The 18,466-nt window shown below is 39.9% G+C and overlaps 1 protein-coding gene across 2 annotated transcripts; it reads left to right on the forward strand.

Moving 5' to 3' along the window:
• Positions 1-246: 246 nt before the first annotated feature.
• LOC128519776 (C-C chemokine receptor type 5-like) lies at positions 247-18,327 on the forward strand. Of its 2 annotated transcripts, none has more exons than XM_053493631.1 (3): positions 247-321; positions 12,506-12,575; positions 15,413-18,327. In XM_053493631.1, exons 2-3 carry the CDS (start codon positions 12,526-12,528, stop codon positions 16,425-16,427), a joined length of 1,065 nt encoding a protein of 354 aa, XP_053349606.1. In that variant the 5' UTR covers positions 247-321; positions 12,506-12,525; the 3' UTR covers positions 16,428-18,327. The 2 variants fall into 2 exon arrangements, with proteins under 2 accessions (XP_053349606.1, XP_053349608.1); XM_053493633.1 differs by having other exon boundaries at positions 286-304.
• The last annotated feature ends 139 nt before the right edge of the window (positions 18,328-18,466 follow it).

Consider the following 18,466-nt stretch of genomic DNA (forward strand, 5'->3'; position numbering starts at 1 on the left):
TCTTTTTCTTAATATAAGACAAAAATGCAGCTTGGATGTTAAAAAAACGCAAAGATTACATATATTATTTTTATTATTATTACTATTATTACTAATATTATTATTATTTTAAAAATATAATAATAATAATAAAAATCATGTTACCGACTTGGCTAATAATAGGGCAAACTAACCAAGCAAATCCAAAAGTTATTCACGCCTCCCTAAAGCCCATATTCGGCACAAAAAATAGAGAAGTGTCAAAACAAAAGGCTTTCAACATCAAGATTTAATTTTGGTTTTCACTTTGAACCACAGAGGACAGGTCTGTTGCTGAAAGTTGTGAGTATAAAGTATGGTGGCAGGATTAGTTCAGATAACTGTACCTATAATTTGACAAATTTATATTTGCACTGTAAATTGTGATTGCTGTATTTTATTGATTTTGTTAACTGCTTCATAAATTCATCTTGATGTCCATGTACTCTGTGGTTCGTCTCTACATCTAACTCTTAGAGTAGTCAATGACAAATTTGGACAGAGCTACTTGTTTAAGGTTTTTATTAGTAGTAGTAGTAGTAGTTGTTGTTGTTGTTGTAGTAGTAGTAGTAAACTGACCCTGAAAGTGGTACCTTATGAAAATATTTTTTGTAATTTAATTCAAAAAGGGAAACTCATCTTCTAGATTAATTACATAAATTGAAATATTTTTAAATTTTGGTCTACATCTGGTTTTTAATTCAAGGTTAGAAGTATGGATTATCATATTTACTTAAGCAATATCATATTTGAGGTCGTGCTCTTGTGCTTGTTATCAGCATAGCTGTCATGTGGTCATAGGCATGAGCTCGTAGTTAAACCCAAAGATATCACTGCCATGCTGATATTAAGCACAACAGCATGATCTTGAGTGCGATCATGCTTTCATGCAACTGTTCCAAAAACTCTATTTTTTATCAACAGATTATAAGTAGTTTTTTTAATTTAACAAGTTATTTTGCTCCTCCAAAACATATCTTTCCTAAAAGAACTAACCACAAATGGCGGAACTAACTAACCATAACCATGACCTACAGTTAGCAACTGACTGTTTGCTAACTGTTGGTCTGAAAGTTGGTCTGTGTAATTTGCAGGGGTGAAAGTAGTTTAAAAAATTTTATTGGTATTATGTAGTCAAAGTGTGAGTAGAATAAAACATGCTGGTGGTGGACAGTCCTGTAAATATCATAGGTTTCTCTTTATGTTTCCACTTATTTTTTCTTTAAAATATCCACTATGGTAACTTCCAGAGTAGGGTTTCAGAATTAAATTCAAATTAAATATAAAGCTAATATACTAGGGTGTACGATCACTTGTTCAACACACCAAGCAGTGCCCTTGATCGGAGAATCTTAATTAATTACCTATTTAAGTGATTCAACCTTGTGTTTGAATTTTGTAGTTCCCTTTCAAAAGCTACACTCAATGCTGCGTGAAAATGCTATGGGAACATCTTTCTGTGTTGCTGGGTGTAAAGCATGTGTGTATCAAACACACCACATTTTGGCATATATACTCAGCAAAAAAAGGAACGTCCTCTGACTTTCAACTGTTTTTACTTTCAGTAAACTTAATGTGTAAATATTTGTATGAACACTAAAAGAGTCAACACCATAAGACATAAACTAAAAATGTTTCACAATGTGTCCCTGAATGAAGGGAGGCTCAAAATCAAAAGTACCAGTCAGTATCTGGTGTGGCCACCAGCTGCTTGAAGTACTGCAGTGCATCTCCTCCTCATGGACTGCCTATTGCGGACAGTCTGAGCACTGATGGAGGGATTGTGTGTTCCTGGTGTGACTCAGGCAGTTGTTGTGGCCATCCTGTACCTGTCACGCAGGTGCAAAATTCAGATGTACCGATCCTGTGCAGGTATTGTTATACGTGGACTTCCACTGCGAGGATGATCAGCTGTCCTTCCTGTCTCCCTGTAGCGCTGTCTTAGGCGTCTCACAGTGCGGACATGGCGATTTATCGCCCTAGCCACATAAGCAGTCCTCATGCCTCCCTGCAGCATGCCTAATGCACGTTCACGCAGATGAGCAGGGACCCTGGGCATCTTTCTTTGGGTGTTTTTCACAGTCGGTAGACGGTAGTGTCCTGCCGTTTTGCCTACTTTCTGTAAGCTGTTAAGGTCTTAACGACCATTTCACACCTTTCTAACCCTAACCCATTCCTTTACAATGAAGATCTGTAAAGTTATTTGGATTTTTTAAACATTATTGTTGAAATACACAGTCCTGACAAAGGGGCGTTTCTTTTTTTGCTGAGTATATAACCTCAGTCAGGTGACGTCATCTGATAAAGCACACCTGCAGGTTATAAATAGGAGTGAACCGGAAACATTCCTCAGACCTTTTTGTCTTCATGACAGCTTAGTTGTGATTGCGCTTGTGTTTGTACAGTAGTTGATCAATTGGAATGGTTATTACCGTCGCGCTCACCGCCGCGTGAAAACGTCAGCGGCCAAAATAAATTAGTTGCATTTCAAAGTCATTCGTAAAATGGCCGCCAGGTGGCGCAAAGTGACATTTTCGCTCGTTGCCGTAAATACAACAGTGACCGTTATACAGCGTATCTCTGTATCTGTTTATTGTTATTTAAGTTCTGGATTATTTCAGGTACTTTAAACACATTGTTGGGTTGCTCATGTTGGCTCATATGAGATGTAGTTTACAAATGAACACCTGGTTGGGTTATTTTGACCCAACAACTGGTTTATTCATTATTCTTTCCTTTCTCCAAATATCAGCCTGCAGAATGTTTGAAATATTACTGTTATTGTGTCACAGGTGTAGTTTTAAGAGTTGTTTAGGCAGGAATGCGTGTGTATACAGCTCAAAACCTCCATCAGTTGTTAAAGATAGCGGCTATTTAGAAAAAATGCCCAGTGATTTCTGAGCTTCAGGAAATCTCCCGGCGCTCTGCGCATAACACCGGGCCAACTCATGTCGGAAAGAATTTATAAACGGTTTCTAAACGTGGGCTATTGTTTTTTTTTTTTACTTATAGTATTTGTTGATTTAATTTAAATGAGGTTTGGGCTTAGGACTTCAGAATCGTGATTCTCCTCTTTAATTTACTCCATAGTTTTAATCAGCGCTCAGCCGCATGCATTAAGTTTTCCAGAGCGCACCGGCAGAAGTAGACTAATGATTATGAACGCGTCGGGAAAACAGCAAGCAGACTTTAAAAAAAACGTTTGCGTTCATTTTCTGACGCGCTCAAGTTCACCAAAAACAATACAGAGCAGCACAGCTTACAACACTTACAAAATCACAACACTTACAAAATCACAACGTTTTTTCGTTATTGTGAGTGCGCTTAAATAAAAGTTAAGTCTTATAAAGGCATGTAGTCTTATATAGTTTTATTATATAGTTTTTGCACATTAATCTGACAGCAGTTTTTTCAGCCTGTCACGGCGTGCGCCCAAATCAATATCGCTCCTCGCTCACTAGTTAGGCGGCCTCCCCTTCAGACATGCGAAGCAGCGGGACCGCAGAATTACACATGACTGGTGAGCTATCGTTACTATGGTTGCCCGGGCTTGCACCCCGCGCTATAAAATACTCGGGGTTTGTTGGGCTACAGTGGATTTTACTACGCGCTGTGTATGCAGCGCGCGTGCAACAACGCGGAAGTGCGGCATGCAAGCAGGGCAAATGGAACGCGCCCGGGGACTTCAAAGGAGCGAGAGGTGGGAGGGGGCCATCCGCGGAGAGCAGAGTCAGCGCGAGCAGACGGATGGCCATTGCACTCACACCGCGTAGTAAAATCCACTGTAACCCAACAAACCCCAATCATCACCAGCCGTGCCTTATTCCGTCATGTCATGTGGGCATTATAAGCTTTGTATTGAAAACTTCTAACTAAAAAGTGGCAGCTGGCACGCCTAAAAATAGACGCAGGTTATTTTTTTAATAGTCTAAATAAAAACCCTCCGATTTAATTTCCTATAGTCTAACCAGCGCTCAACCGCACGCATAGTTTTCCAGAGCGCGAGGAATTTTTTTTGTGCTAAATAATGTTTATGCAGTATAAGAATTCCTATTAATCCTGGGTTGTTCTTTTAGTGTCACTATAGTGCTTTACAATGCCAGACAACATTCAAATACAAATGATTCACCCTCCCCAGGTGTGAATCGGCTGTTCTCACCTATACATTCAGAGAAACTGTAATGGACCTCTCCACACTTTAAAAACCACTTGAATCTGAGGCTCTTCTGGAGACTTTCAGTGATTTCAATTTGTGTAATTTTAATCTCCTGGATTCTAGATTCTAAAGTTGACATTGTTACCTTTTTTAATCATTGGAATGGAAGAACTTGTTATTTTCCTTATGATAGCATAAATTGCATTGTTTTTAATCAGTCTATACACAATAATATTATTTGGTATTTATTTATTTATTTATTTTTTAAACGGGTATGGGGGCTATCTTGGTTCATTAATCTCCGTGCCTGGTTTAGTATTCAGTGCGCATCTGTTATATTACAACTATCATAACACTCAAATACCTTTTATTGGGGGTTAAGTGACTGATGTGCCTAACATTTTTCAGCTGAGCCTTTGTTTCACTGAAAACGACCGCGACACCCCTCTCTCTCACACACACACACACACAGAGCCGACCAAATCATTAGCACGTCCCTCCCCCAAACAGCACAGACATTTACTTACACCTGAACTGAGTTGTTTGAGTAACATGGGTCGAACCCGTTACAAATCATAACAGTCTACTGCATTTAATTTTTATAATAACGCAAAAACACAAGCGGGGCTGAAAGACCGACATCAGCTGACGCAGTAGAACGTCCTAACACTGTTTTAATTTTATGGTAATTTATTTCAGTTAATAAATCTACTATAAATTTAAAGAACACAAGAAATAAGGTGACACAAATCCATACACGCTTTTTTTCTAATTACAAGTGATAGAATCAAAAGGCTCACTGTGTTAACATTTATTGTGCTTAAATTTGATCCTAATAAGATTTGATTTAAATTCTAGAACAGTGGCAGCTGGAACACCTAAAACAGATGCAGGATTATTTTTTTTATAATCTAAATAAAATGCTGTTTTAAACGTGGGCTAGTGTTATTTACATGCAATATTTGTTAATTTAATTTAAATGGGGTTTGGTCTCCGGAATGTTGAGCATCAGGATCCTCTTCTTTACTTTCCTACGTAGAATCAGCGCTTAATCGCACGCATTAAGTTTTGTAAATTCGTTTAATGTTTAATAGTAAATAATGACCCCCGTTGCGCTGTACCACCGCTCGGAAAACCTTATGAAATACAAGTTTAGGACAATTATGATGATCTGCCACGGCGTGCGCGTGTGATGGGTGTACGCCCAAATCTACTATAACTACTCCCTCACTCCGTAGGCTCCCTGAATAGGCAGCAAAGGGACGTGAGCCGCCTATTTGTGCCGGCTGGCGATAATTAACGTTAATATGATCTCGGGCTTGCTCCGCATTATAAAAGCAAGGCGCGGAGGTTTGTCTGAGGTCTGGGAAGTACGTGATGTAATGGAGAATATGAAAGAAGCATGTCAGTGGGGAGATGTGACGCGCCCCGGGGACTTTAAACAAGGACATTAGAATTCCGCCCTTTGATCTCCGCGCTGAGGACAGCGCGAGAAAGAGCTGCGCGAGCTCCCGCGGCATCTTCACTCCCGCACCGTGCCCGCCCTCGCAGCCCCGCTGCCGAAGAGGAAAAGTGTGGTTAGGTTTTTGCGTCAGCGAGAACTCGCGCCGGCCATCGACAGCGGGAGAAGCGCCGTCACGAGGGAGCGTGCAGGAGCGCTGCCTCCGCGTGCTCAGTTCTGCCACTCGCACCAACACTTATCGTCAGCTGTGTGCCCGCATGCCAGTGTGGCACAGCCCCCGGAACTGCACATGCACAACCTTTATCCCATTCTTTCCATTCTCCCTCCTTCAACACTTTCCTTCCCCATTTTACCTAAATAAATTACCCTTTTCCCGTAAGACCTCGCCTTGTGTCCGTGCTTTATGGTGCCGCCCGTGCAACATGGGTCGAATCCGTTACAGATCATAACAGTCTACTGCATTTCATTCTTATAATAACGCACAAACACAAGCGGGGCTGAATGACCAACATCAGCTGATGCAGTAGAACGTCCTGACAATGTTATAATTTTTATGGTCATTTATTTTAGTTAATAAATCTACTATAAATTTAAAGAACACAAGATATAAGACGACACAAAACCCTACACGCGTCTTTTCTAATTACACGTGATAAAATTTAAAGGCTCACTGTGTTAACATTTATTTTGTTTAAATTTGATCCTAATAAGATTTAATTTAATTTAAATTCTACATTTGTATCGTCATTTTAGTTCTGTGATTATAAATTTGTTTAACTACAATGTTTTACTTGATTTTATCCGCTACTACGTGCAGTTCTAAAACTCCGTGTCTCATTAATCCAGCAGAGAATGAACTAAGGCATGAGGCGTCAGTCTGTAGTTATATAGCGCCACTCAACGGTAAAAGCCAGCAAACGCACAAAGCCAAACGGTACCGCCGAGCGCGGCGACGGTAGGACCTACAGTCCGATTGATTAACCACTGTAAACCTGCAAAAATAAGAAAGTGTTTAACTCACCGATATGGCAGGGTTAAAAATGAGATGTCCCTCCGTGTGTGATAAATCCATATCGGAGGGCGATCTCCACACTTACTATTTCGATTAAGTGCTTCGCAACGGCTCGCATTCCTTAAGAGAAGCTTCGAGCCGCTGTGCATTCCTCTCTTGCTTCCGTGGAGATGTAAATAGCCTCCAAGCACTCAACATTAAACGACAGGTTTCTGTCGGGTGGCCACGGGCGGAGCCTCAATGATGTTCTCTCCCTTTTCTTAGAAACCTCCATGATGAGTTAACCCTTTCATAAAGTAAGCTGTATTTATCCCGTGTTTTTGTGCCATCGACTCGACAAAGAGGCACATGTGGCTGAATCTCAAGGGCATTAAGGATAAGGATCGTGCATCCTCCTTGATGCCTCCATCTCACCTTTCAGCCTGTTTGGCATCGCCGTTAACTCAGTCGCCACTAGGTTCGTGAGGCGAAGTTATATGAACAAGCCTTCGGGAAATGCTCATGAGTCGGGACTGTCGGCAACCCAGTCTCGGTTATGTTACGGGGACCGCAACCGGGGGGCAGCCGCCACTACACAAATATTGTCACATTGGGTGAGAGATGCTATTGCCCTAGCCTATGAGGCGGGTGGTCTCCCTTCGCCTTTAGGAATCAGGGCTCATTCGACCAGGAGGATTGCCTCATCTATTGCGCTAGCAAGAGGTGTCCCCCTGCAGCCAGTGTGTGATCCGGCAGGTTGATCCTCTCCGCACACATTTGTCAGATTTTATATTCTGGATGTTTATGCTACTCCGGGCTCACAGGTCCTCGAGTCAGCCTCCCAGAGCTAGCTCCTTGGCCTTTGTGCGCACACGCTACACAATATTGGGGGTCCAGACGCTTGCAGTGCGGCGGCATTGGTATTCTCGTTCCCATAGCCTTTTCACACAGCATCGAGTGTAGCTTTTGAAAGGGAACATCTCGGGTTACTTTGTTGTAACCCTGTTCACAGGATGCTGCGCTCCAATGCCGCACTGCTTGCGTAACTGGACGTCCTTTCAGACAAAACTGATCTGAGGAATGTTTCGGCTTCACTCCTATTTATAACCTGCAGGTGCGCTTCATCAGATGACATCACCTGACCGAGGTTATATATGCCAATTTTTTTATTTTTGTTTTCGAAAAAAAAATTCGATTTTGTATTTAGTGTAATCTAGTAACTTTTCCAGTGTTATTTACTGTACTTTCCATTTAAGATAATTGGAAACACTGAATGCCCCAGCTGTACTCCCAAAAACAGCAGACATTCCATGGCAAAAAACAAGAGGTGTAAATAACCAAGTTAGACTTTACTTTATATTTTATAAGAAACAGTTTTAAGGTAACCAGATGCCTATACATGGTTCTCACCTGACTTTACTACATATGGGCTTTTCCCATGCCAGGCCATATTTGTTGGCAAGTTGAGGTTTTCCTCTAAATATGTTCACGTTTTATAAACTGATCATAAAAAGAGACAATGTAAGCGCCTCAAAATTGTTTTCTGTTTTTTTTTTTTTTTTTTGCAAGCCGAGCTAGCAAACTAGTTTGTGGCAAAAGCCAGTAAAGATTCAGTAATCAATGGTAAGGCTATTTCTGTGGAAAGAAAAATGTCAATAAAAAAGACTTTTTTAAAAAAAAAAATTTTAAAACGGAACCATCTCTTAATAATGTTTTCCTTATTTTTGCTCTTCCGATCTGTTTCTTAGCCATTTCTTTATTTTAACAATGAGTGGCGACTGAACTTCAACGGAAATTGAACGCAAATTTTTAAATAGCATGCATGGAATTGTGCCATGAGCAAAAATGTGGTAAATAAAAAATATTATCCAGCAGGTAAACATTTTGTACCTGAAGTTGAATTAGAAGCAGAAAAATGGGCAAGCATAAGGATTTAAGCAACTCTTTAAAGGGCTAAATTGTGATGGCTAAATGCCTAGGTCAATGCCAACCTGCATCTCTTGTGGGATGTTCCCGGTCTGCAGTGGTCTGGAACTCACAAAAGGGGTCCAAAGAGAAAAATGTCTCAGGTTTGTTGTAACCCTGTTCCCTGAAAAGGCGGGAACGAGATGCTACATGAAAACGCTATGGGAACATCTTTCTGTGTTGCAAGTTGTGAAGCATGTCTGTATCAAACACACCAAATTTTGGCATATATAACCTCGGTCAGGTGACATCATCTGATGAAGCGCACCTGCAGGTTATAAGGAGGAGTGAACTGGAAACATTCTTCAGAACAATTTTGTCTGAAGGACATCCAGTCACACTTGCTGCAGGGAAATACCTCTTGCCAGCACGATAGATGAGGTGATCCCCCTGGTTGAATGAGCCCTAATTCCTAGAGGCGAAGTGAGCCCACGCGCCTCATAGGAAAGGGCAATAGCATTTCTCACCCAGTGTGACAAGGTCTGTGTAGTGGCGGTGGACGTAAACCTGAAGAGCACGTACTGAACACAGTAAGTGTAGTTTTTCCTGCTCCGAAGCTGTAACAGGTGGAGGACAGAAGGCTTCAAGAACAACAGGGTGTATGGTTGAGAATGGAACTTTCGGAAGATAGTTCGGGTGTGGATGAAAGGTAATGGCCATCAAAAAAAAAAAACTTCTTAAGAGTCACAAACCTGACAGGCGCTGACTCTAGTGGTTCGAAAGATTAGAACCTATTAGATCTTTGAGCACGATAGATAAATCCCACAAAGGGACCGTGGCTCTAGTGGGTGGCCTCAACCATTTAGCTCCACGAATGAACCGGCAACTAAAGGGTGTTTTCCCACAGTAACCCCATCAATCAGAACGTGGCAGGCTGGAATAGCAGCTACGTACATCCTGAGAGTACTAGGGCACAAGCCCGAGGGCAACTTTTCCTGCAGAAACTCCAGCACTGAAACAATTCGGCAGTGGACTGGGTCTACCTGCCTCGTCATGCACCAACTTTTAAATAATTCCATTTGAGAGTATACGCTCCCCTAGTGGGGGGGAGCCCTAGCACTTAGAATAGGGTCAATTATGTTGGCTGAAAGACCAGCTTGACTTAGTTGGTCCCGTTCAGGGGTCAAATGTGAAGGTTCCAAAGCTCGGGCCAGGGATGAAATATTGTCCCCTGCGCCTGAGACAGAAGATCCCTCCTCACTGGAATCACCCATGGTGAGCCGTCGAGGAGAGATATTAGGTCCGAGAACCACACTCAATCACACAATAAAAGGCGCAAATGCTGTTGACGGACGCTCGCCAGGACTCGCGGGAGCAGAGCAGAGCTATCGGAGGAAACGCATAAAGGCCACATAGAAAGGGTACGAAGCCCCTGGCGCGTAACCCTTATTGGGGATTGGCCCTCAAATGAAATCCCCTGGTTATTAGACAAAACTGAGATGCTCTCGTGCAGAAGGCCTAAAGGTATTACCGTGGAGGCAGCTGCCGTGAGAGCTAAAGATCTCTGAAAATGATGAACAGTCACTTTCTCGTCTAGCTTGATTTCCTTGAAGGTGTTGAGAATGGATTTGACACGAGCGGGAGACAGCTGTCCCCGCCTTATGATCGAATTCCATGTGACACCTAAATAAGTTGTCTTCTGAACAGGAAAGAGCATACTTTTTGTGGCGTTGGGTCTCGATCCTAAGAAACAAAGATGAGCTAGGATGACATCCTGATGTCGAAGCGCTAGCTACTGAGACTGGGCCAGCCAGTCGTGCAGGTGAGAGAGCTAGACCAAATGAAAGGACCCGATACTGGTAAGCTTCGCCCCCGAAAGCGAACGTCAGGAACTCTAACCCTGTTAGATGTTCGGCATCCTGAAACATGGCAGGGAAAAACTGAAGAGCTAACACTTTATTGGAGACTTGTGTTGCCCGAAACACCCGTGGTGGCAGAGCATGAACACCGACCTCCTGGGGGTGCCAGGGAGAACACTTCATTCTCGAAAGGAACTCTAGGTGCCTCTTCCCATTGGGGGGCCACCCCCATGGTCCTGGGCACATGGATCTCAGGACTTCTTTGTGAAGAAGACAGTATGCCGATCTGACTTCTTTGAGGCGGATTGCGCCACACCCCAATCTTTACGAGGGGGTGCCCGGCTCAAAACACTCTCCTTGTGTGCTTCACGCCTCGCGAGAGTCAGATGCGGTTGAGCACGGTGGGGAAGGAATTTCCTTGTTCATATAACTTCGCCTCATGTTAGGTTAGGTTGTGGCGACCGAGTTAACGGCATTGCCAAACAGGCCGGACGGCGAGATGAGGGCATCAAGGAAAAATGCACGATCCTTATCCTTGATGCCCATCGAGGTCCTGAAAAATCTTCGTTTGGAGGGCTATTTGGCCCTTCCCCTTCCCCCTACCCCTCCACCCAAAAGAAAAATGAAACACCCCTACCCCTACACGTGGACGCGTCAAACGGAGGGGTAGGGCTAAGTGTAGGGGTAAGGGGTAGAATTGGGATTGGTCTTAAGTGTGGAGATCGCCCTTCCGGGATGGATTTATCAAACGAGGAGACACATCTTGCTTGAAGCTCAGCCATATCGGTGAGTTAAACACTTCTTTATTTAGCTGGTTTACATGGTGTGTAAATTGCACTCCGAAAGAGCGGAGGTACGGATCTCATAACAAACTCCATATCGGTAAGTTAATATTTTTTTATTCGCTTGCATACATTACACGCAATTACAATGTGGTCCTGAAGATAAATAGATCTGAGGAATGTTTCCGGTTCACTCCTATTTATAACCTGCAGGTGCGCTTCATCAGATGACATCACCTGACCGAGGTTATATATATGCCAAAATTTGGCGTGTTTGATACACACATGCTTTACAACCAGCAACACAGAAAGATTTTTCTATAGCGTTTTCACGCAGCATCGAGTGTAGCCTTTGAAAGGGAACTAGTAAACCTGCAACAAGGTCATGGGTGACCAATGCTCATTGATGCATCTGTAGTAAACTTATTATTGATTGCACGCGAGGCTGACCCTTGCAGTTCTCTTGCTTATGTTGCTGAAAAAGTTAAAGCTCGTTCTGATGGAAACATATTAGAACACACAATGTATCACAGTTTGTTGTGTAAGGGGCTGAGTGGGTGCCCATGTTGACCCATGTCCATCGCCAAAAGCGCCTACAGTATGCACATGAGCATTAGAATTTGACCACAGAGCAATGGAAGAAGGTAGCCTGGTGTAATAATTCACATTTTCTTGTACATAATGTAAATGGCAAGGTGCATGTGTAGAGCTTACCTGAGGAAAAGGTGTCACCAGAATAAACTAAGGAAAGAAGGCAAGCTGGCAGAGTACAGCAGGGGTAATTGTTTTCCCTCTAAATAGTGGCTACTTTCATTGATTTTTAATTATATAACAATAAACTGGTGACACGATCATGGACACCCAAGGCTCACCGCACAAAGGCTGGACTCTCTTCTAATCCCACAGAAAATCCAATGTAGTAAAAATTGCTGAAAAAAATTAATGATGGCTTTGATAGAAAAGTATTAGAACACTCAGAACTTACATCTTGTTGAAGGTTGTTTAAGGTTGTTGATCTGGCCTCCAAATTTTCCAGATATCAATTTGATTATGGAGATCCCACATTACAACACTTAAAGCATCAGCTTCTAATTTCCTGGTGCCCTAATATAACACCACACCTTCAGAGGTCTTGTGAAGTCACGCCTCAGAGACAAATCCATTTTGTTGGCACAAGGGGAACCTACACAATATTGGGCATAATGTTTTAAACATCTGACTGGTCCAGATAGGTACAGATAGATAACCTAATTTTTTTTGTTCAGAGTCACGTCATGTGTTTTAATCAGCATTTAAGATTTTTTTTTTTTTACATTTTCTCTTTAAACCCAGGTTAATATTTTTGACATTGAATGGCAACCATGAACGCTACCAGTGGTCTCTGGAAAGGAACAACACTCAGGTGAGAACTTATTAGAATCTAAATATTAAATGAGTCAAATGTACTTGGGAAAAATAGTTTCCCTCCACAATAACTGTTATCACAAGGCAAATAAATATTAATTATTGAATAATATACATGTAGGATATGAATGTCTAGTTGCATTCCATTATATAAAGTCACAAGACATTAATAAAGTAAATAAGCTTGCGTTGACTTCTACACATAATGTTGAATTTACAGCATTCATTTGCAAGCATGCATAACTTTTTTTATGAAAAAAGAAAAATAAATAAACAGTTTATTTGAACAGTATCTACATCAGATCATCACCGCATATTTTTAAGCAATGCATAAGCCTTATGACTACATTCCACTAAGATAAATTTGCTACACCGATGCAAATTCCTTACCACCTCTGGAGAGCTAATGGTAATGGCTCCTTACAGCTTCTTTTGGGCTAATTGTGAATTCTGCCCTGTTCGTTCGCGTTTTTAGTGTCGTAAGGAATATTGGAGCATGTGTAAAAAAAATTTGTCACCTCCCAATCTCAACACCTCAGTAACACCTTGGTCTTGATTCTTAAGCATCAGGGCCTGTATTCACAAAGCTTCTTAGAATTCTCTCAGATTGTATAATCATGAACGCAGGCTACTGTTTCTGTTACGTATATGCTAAATATCTTAAAGTTAATTAAATTAGCTAAACGTTGAAAATGTGTTAAAGCAACCAATTACCACACAGTAGTTACTATACAGTAAAACCTCAGATTGCGAAGAACGCAATTACTCACTTTATTACGGTCAATATAACCGTTTTATTGTGCAACTGGCAACCCAGCCTGTTAGTTAAGAGTGCTGCGTTCCGGTGGGTAAGTAGTTTCTGAGAAGTAGACTGCACAGGGAGCGAGAAGCACACTTTAAAGTACACTGCAGCACGGACAGCAGCAATCGGCTCTCCACTGCTCCTCCTGTGATATCCCGGATGTAAAAACCTGAATTTTAGCGACCTGAATTTTGTTACCCGAATTTTGACAAACTTAATTTGTAAGATTGAAAAATAATAAAGATTGTATTTTTACCACTTGAAAATATTTTTAAACTGCAATTTAGTAACATATATTTTTGCATTGAATTTTAAATGCTTGAATTACATTTTCACTTGAAATATACAACAATAAATTTCAGTGGCAAAAATTTCAAACAGTGTAAATGCTCTAAGGTTTTTTTTTCAATTCAGACCAAATTGCAATGCAGAAAAATTTTATTTTTTTATTGCAGCAATTTTTTTTTCGTTCATGTAATTAAACCTGCTATTTTGCTTTGAGGAATTTTGGCACTAATATACTTCCATACAGATTCCAATTTCTTATTTTTAAGCATATTAAGACCCCTAAAAGGGCCCGGATGATAAGAAAAGAAAAAAATTCCTTAGAAAAATAAGACAGCCCTCGCACTTTTATGACGGCACTATTAAAACAGCATTATCAGAGCGATGGCAATGATTTTATAGTCATGTCATCATAATGCTGATGTCATCATGCTTGGGCCCTTATGAATGGAGGAAGTACAGCCTAAGAAAAATCATAATCGATACAAAAGTATGGGAGAAGAAAAGAAAGGGAAAATTAAAGATCCCAAATATAAAGTGGGCTTGTGCTATACAGTATGTATGATTTTGAATCTCTCCCTCTTGCTTGTGTAAATTTTTCTTAATCATGTTTATTACCCTTAGAGTGTTCTTATGAATATTAAAATTGATAGATAATTAAACTCGATCTAAATATTTTAATGTCGGTGTAAATACTGACATGTATTTCCCTATTTGGATAATACTGTTATTGCCCTCACTATGCATATACGCAGCTTCTGCGTGTAATTGATGCCTTCCTGCTGTTAATATCAACCAGACTTTGGGGGGAAAAATTTTTTTTTCACTTGAAGAGCACAAACAGACTGAGCCTTGTGCTGATGCAGAATACCTTTGCATGTGAGAGATACAGTAGTGCAGGCGGAACTATGGGACATATGCTCCACTCTTCCAATGTCTATAGGTTGGTGTCTATCTATTAGCCAAACAATATGAGGTTGTTATCATATTGTTAACACCTTTGTAATAGTTCGTTATAGTTCAGTAGTTCAAATCAGTAATAAATCTAAAAACACTGTCATGAAGCACTATGTATAAATTGTACAGCTTTCACAATGAATCACTTAAATAACAGTTAAGCAAAATAATAGTTACAAAGCTGCATTAACCAAACTTACAAGTCAATCCAACAATCTCATATTTAGTAATAACAATACAAAATGCTCTCTGCTCATTGCGTTGTGAAAAGCTGCCAGTTGTTTTTTAATACAAGCAGCTAAGATTGAAGTTTTCAACAGGAAACATTTAAACACAAATGCTGACCTTTATAACAAAAGCCAGAAATCAGGATTAGAAAATCACATACCTTATAGCAATCTTATATATTGACAATATATTGCTGCATACACCGGCCTTGTTATAACGATCACATTAATCACTGGTACTACAATAAGGCTCCCAAGCCTTTTTTTTTTTTTCCGCAAATATACAACCAGTTACACCTCATACAGCCACCAGATAATCAAGGTCACAAGGACTCAACTGTTGTGTACATTCCCTTGTGTAATTTCCTGACAGTTTCCATCACTATGCTTGCACGTTTTAAAAACAGACAATGTACTTAGTAAAGAATATCATGTCTTTATATAAGACATTTGGGATTCACCGATGCAAATATCATCTAAGAGACTAATTTTTATTTGTATAGCATTTGTTACAAAGCAGCGTTACATAATCTTGTTCAATAACTCTCTCTTTACTGTTTTCAGCACGCCTGAATATGATTATTTAAATTTAGTTGAACCATGTGAATACGGAGACCATGCAAGCCAGTTCCTCCCAGTGCTCTACTCTCTGTTCTTTGTGGTGGGTTTCCCTGGCAACATGCTGGTGTTGTGGGTGATCCTGGGAGGTGCTCAGCTGAAAAGCATGACTGATGTGTCTCTACTGAACCTGGCCATCGCTGACCTCCTACTAATCTTCACTCTCCCCTTCCTGGCTCACTATGCCAGAGATACCTGGGTATTCGGTAACGCCATGTGCACTCTGGTTCTCGGTGTGTACTACATTGGATTTTATGCTGGTATTTTCTTTATTGTGCTCATGAGCATCGACAGATACTTGGCTATTGTCCATTCTGTGTTTGCCTTGAGAATCCGAACGAAGGCTTTTGGGATTTTAGCTAGCGTGGTAGTCTGGATGTTAGCTGTTGCAGCATCATTTCCTGAGCTACTGGATCTTGGAATTGAAACTTATGGGACTGAAGTTGTCTGTAGCGCTTATCCAAAAAATGGAAATCACAATGATGTGAGAAGTGCAGCTTTCATTAAAATGAATGTTTTGGGCATGCTATTTCCACTGAGTATTGTAGGATTTTGCTACATGATGGTGCTCAGAAAGCTTCAAACGCTGCGTAATTTGAAGAAACTGGCCATTCGTCTTGTTATTGTGGTCATGTTGGTCTTTTTCTGCTGCTGGATACCGTACAACATTGCAGCACTTCTCAAAGCACTGGAAATAAAGCGCATCCTGCCTCCAAAGTGTGAGCTCAGCAAAAGGATCCAGCTCATGCTACAAGTCACTGAAGCTGTGGCGTACTCACATAGCTGCCTCAATCCGTTCCTCTACGTGTTTGTGGGTGAAAAGTTCAGGAGGCTCCTCGCCAGGCTCCTCCTCCAGACACCATCTGTCCATGCACAGTGTCTAAAGAGCTACATGACCCCGGTTGCAGGCTCAGTGGAACCACACACTGGAAATGTCGACAAACTCTCAGTTGCTATCTAAATAATTGAGAAACATGTAATGTGCATAAATTATATATTTCTCATTAATTTTTATTATACTGTATTACACCTCATGTACCTTTGAGGAGTTGCATGTAGGAGCCTGTATCTGCACATGTGATATATCTATTTCATCTGCTTTTAGTTAACAATTGCTGTTGTTTTTTTTTTGTTGTTGTTTTGTAGTGGAGGCTTCACCTTTAGTAAGCTTTCACTTAAAAATGCATATATGATGTATATGTACTGCATATTATCCTTCACTAGAAAATGCATATATAGAGTACCATTAAAAAAAGTTTATAGTACATAACTGGACTGTAATTAGGATTATCTGGATTATACTTGTCTTTAACTAAAGTTACTAATCTGCTACATACAGTATCCAAGACGTTCAAGATCAAAATCCACTTTAAAAGTGGAAGTACTGTATATATAACACAAAGCATAGGTGCTGATTCGATTTCCATTGTGATTCTGTAAGTATCATGATTTAATCAATTACATATCCCAATACAATATTTTTTTGTATTAATTTTTTTAGAGTTAGGCAAATTATTTGCAAAATTTGTTTATATCAATTTGTGAATAGTTTAGAGCACACCACCTGTAGGATTTAATAAACTGCAACATTCTACCACCTCAAATGCAAACAGATATGTGTAAATATGTGTAAATGTTATAGCTGAGTCTAGTATAAATTAATTATATATAATTCGTCTATTTATTTGTAATTTAGAGAAGAGCTTGTGAATATATTGTTAGAAGGATGCTGAGGTTGAAACTGCCACACAGGAGGTTTAGAGGAAGACCAAAGACGAGATTTATGGATGCAGTGAGAGAGGACATGAAGTTAGTTGGTGTGAGAGAAGAGGATGCAGAGGATGGGGTTAGATGGAGGCAGATGATTCACTGACAGGGAACAGCTGAAAGACAAAGAAGATGATATTTAATTGTAATACTTACAAATATGCAGTAAGATACTTTGATGCTGTTAGTCATCTTTTTTTTTATGTCTACTATGCTACATGACTAAACCTTAAATGAGAGACAGGCTAGGTAAGCTAATTATTGTCTTATTTTAAAGTTATGAATGGCTATGTGAAGTGCTCTCACATTCATATTGTCTGTACCTATTCTTATAAAGCAGGGCTCTACATTAACGCTTGAATTCACTTTTCTGGTCTAAATAACAAAACCTTTTTATAACACGATTTTACTCAGACATGAACACAACTGTTTTTAGTATAAGATTAAAGTTATACTATTGAGGGCTCCTCGATTTTGGTAAAACTTATAATCACTTATAAATTGGTCAGTATAAAGATCACCATTATTTAGTATTATTATCAATTGACTTTGGAAACATCCTGCATTTATTAAACTAAATTATGTTTAATTATGTTATGTTTTTAACAGTTTTGATTTGAATGCTTAAAAATAAGTCAACTAAAATACCAAAAAAGCTTAGACATAGAGATACAGAGAGAGAGAGAGAGAGAGAGAGAGAGAGAGAGAGAAAGAGAGATGCCACAGCATTTTTTTTTTCAGACCAGCAAAAAAGGAAGTCAAATATAATTGCTTTTTCATTTATTCCTTCTCTTTCTAAAACTTGTTTTAAATGAGGCATGTTTTAAATAAATTAACATTCAAAATGTTTAATAATTTAATACAATGTTCAAATGAAATATTCAAAATGGAATTAGTAAATTAAAGTTTTTGGGTACTGACTTTATTCCTTTAGTTCACAACAACAAAAACAACAACTCTCTTGTGTTGACGCTCTTGTTTTTCCACTTCTGCATTTTAATAACAAATGCAGGGTTCTGTGGAGATCTGTACGTTTGCAATTTGGCCAGTTAGTTGTCTAATATACTCATATGCAGAAACACAGATGGCACTAATCTTTCCATCTACTGACCTCAGTGCCTTCTGAAAAAAAGAGAGAAAGAAAGAAAGAAAAACCCTGAAACTTTTAGATAAAGGGTAATATCTGTGAATAAAATATAATGCTAAAAAATGAATTAGTGTCACTAGGAGAAT

This window comes from Clarias gariepinus, chromosome 4, assembly GCF_024256425.1.
Source record: "Clarias gariepinus isolate MV-2021 ecotype Netherlands chromosome 4, CGAR_prim_01v2, whole genome shotgun sequence".
NCBI classification, from domain to species: domain Eukaryota; kingdom Metazoa; phylum Chordata; class Actinopteri; order Siluriformes; family Clariidae; genus Clarias; species Clarias gariepinus.

Coding starts and splice junctions, on each gene's coding strand:
- LOC128519776 (XM_053493631.1), top strand. CDS start 12,526: ATGGCAACCATGAACGCTACCAGTGGTCTCTGGAAAGGAACAACACTC. Junction 12,576..15,412: donor TGGAAAGGAACAACACTCAG/GTGAGAACTTAT, acceptor TACTGTTTTCAG/CACGCCTGAATATGATTATT.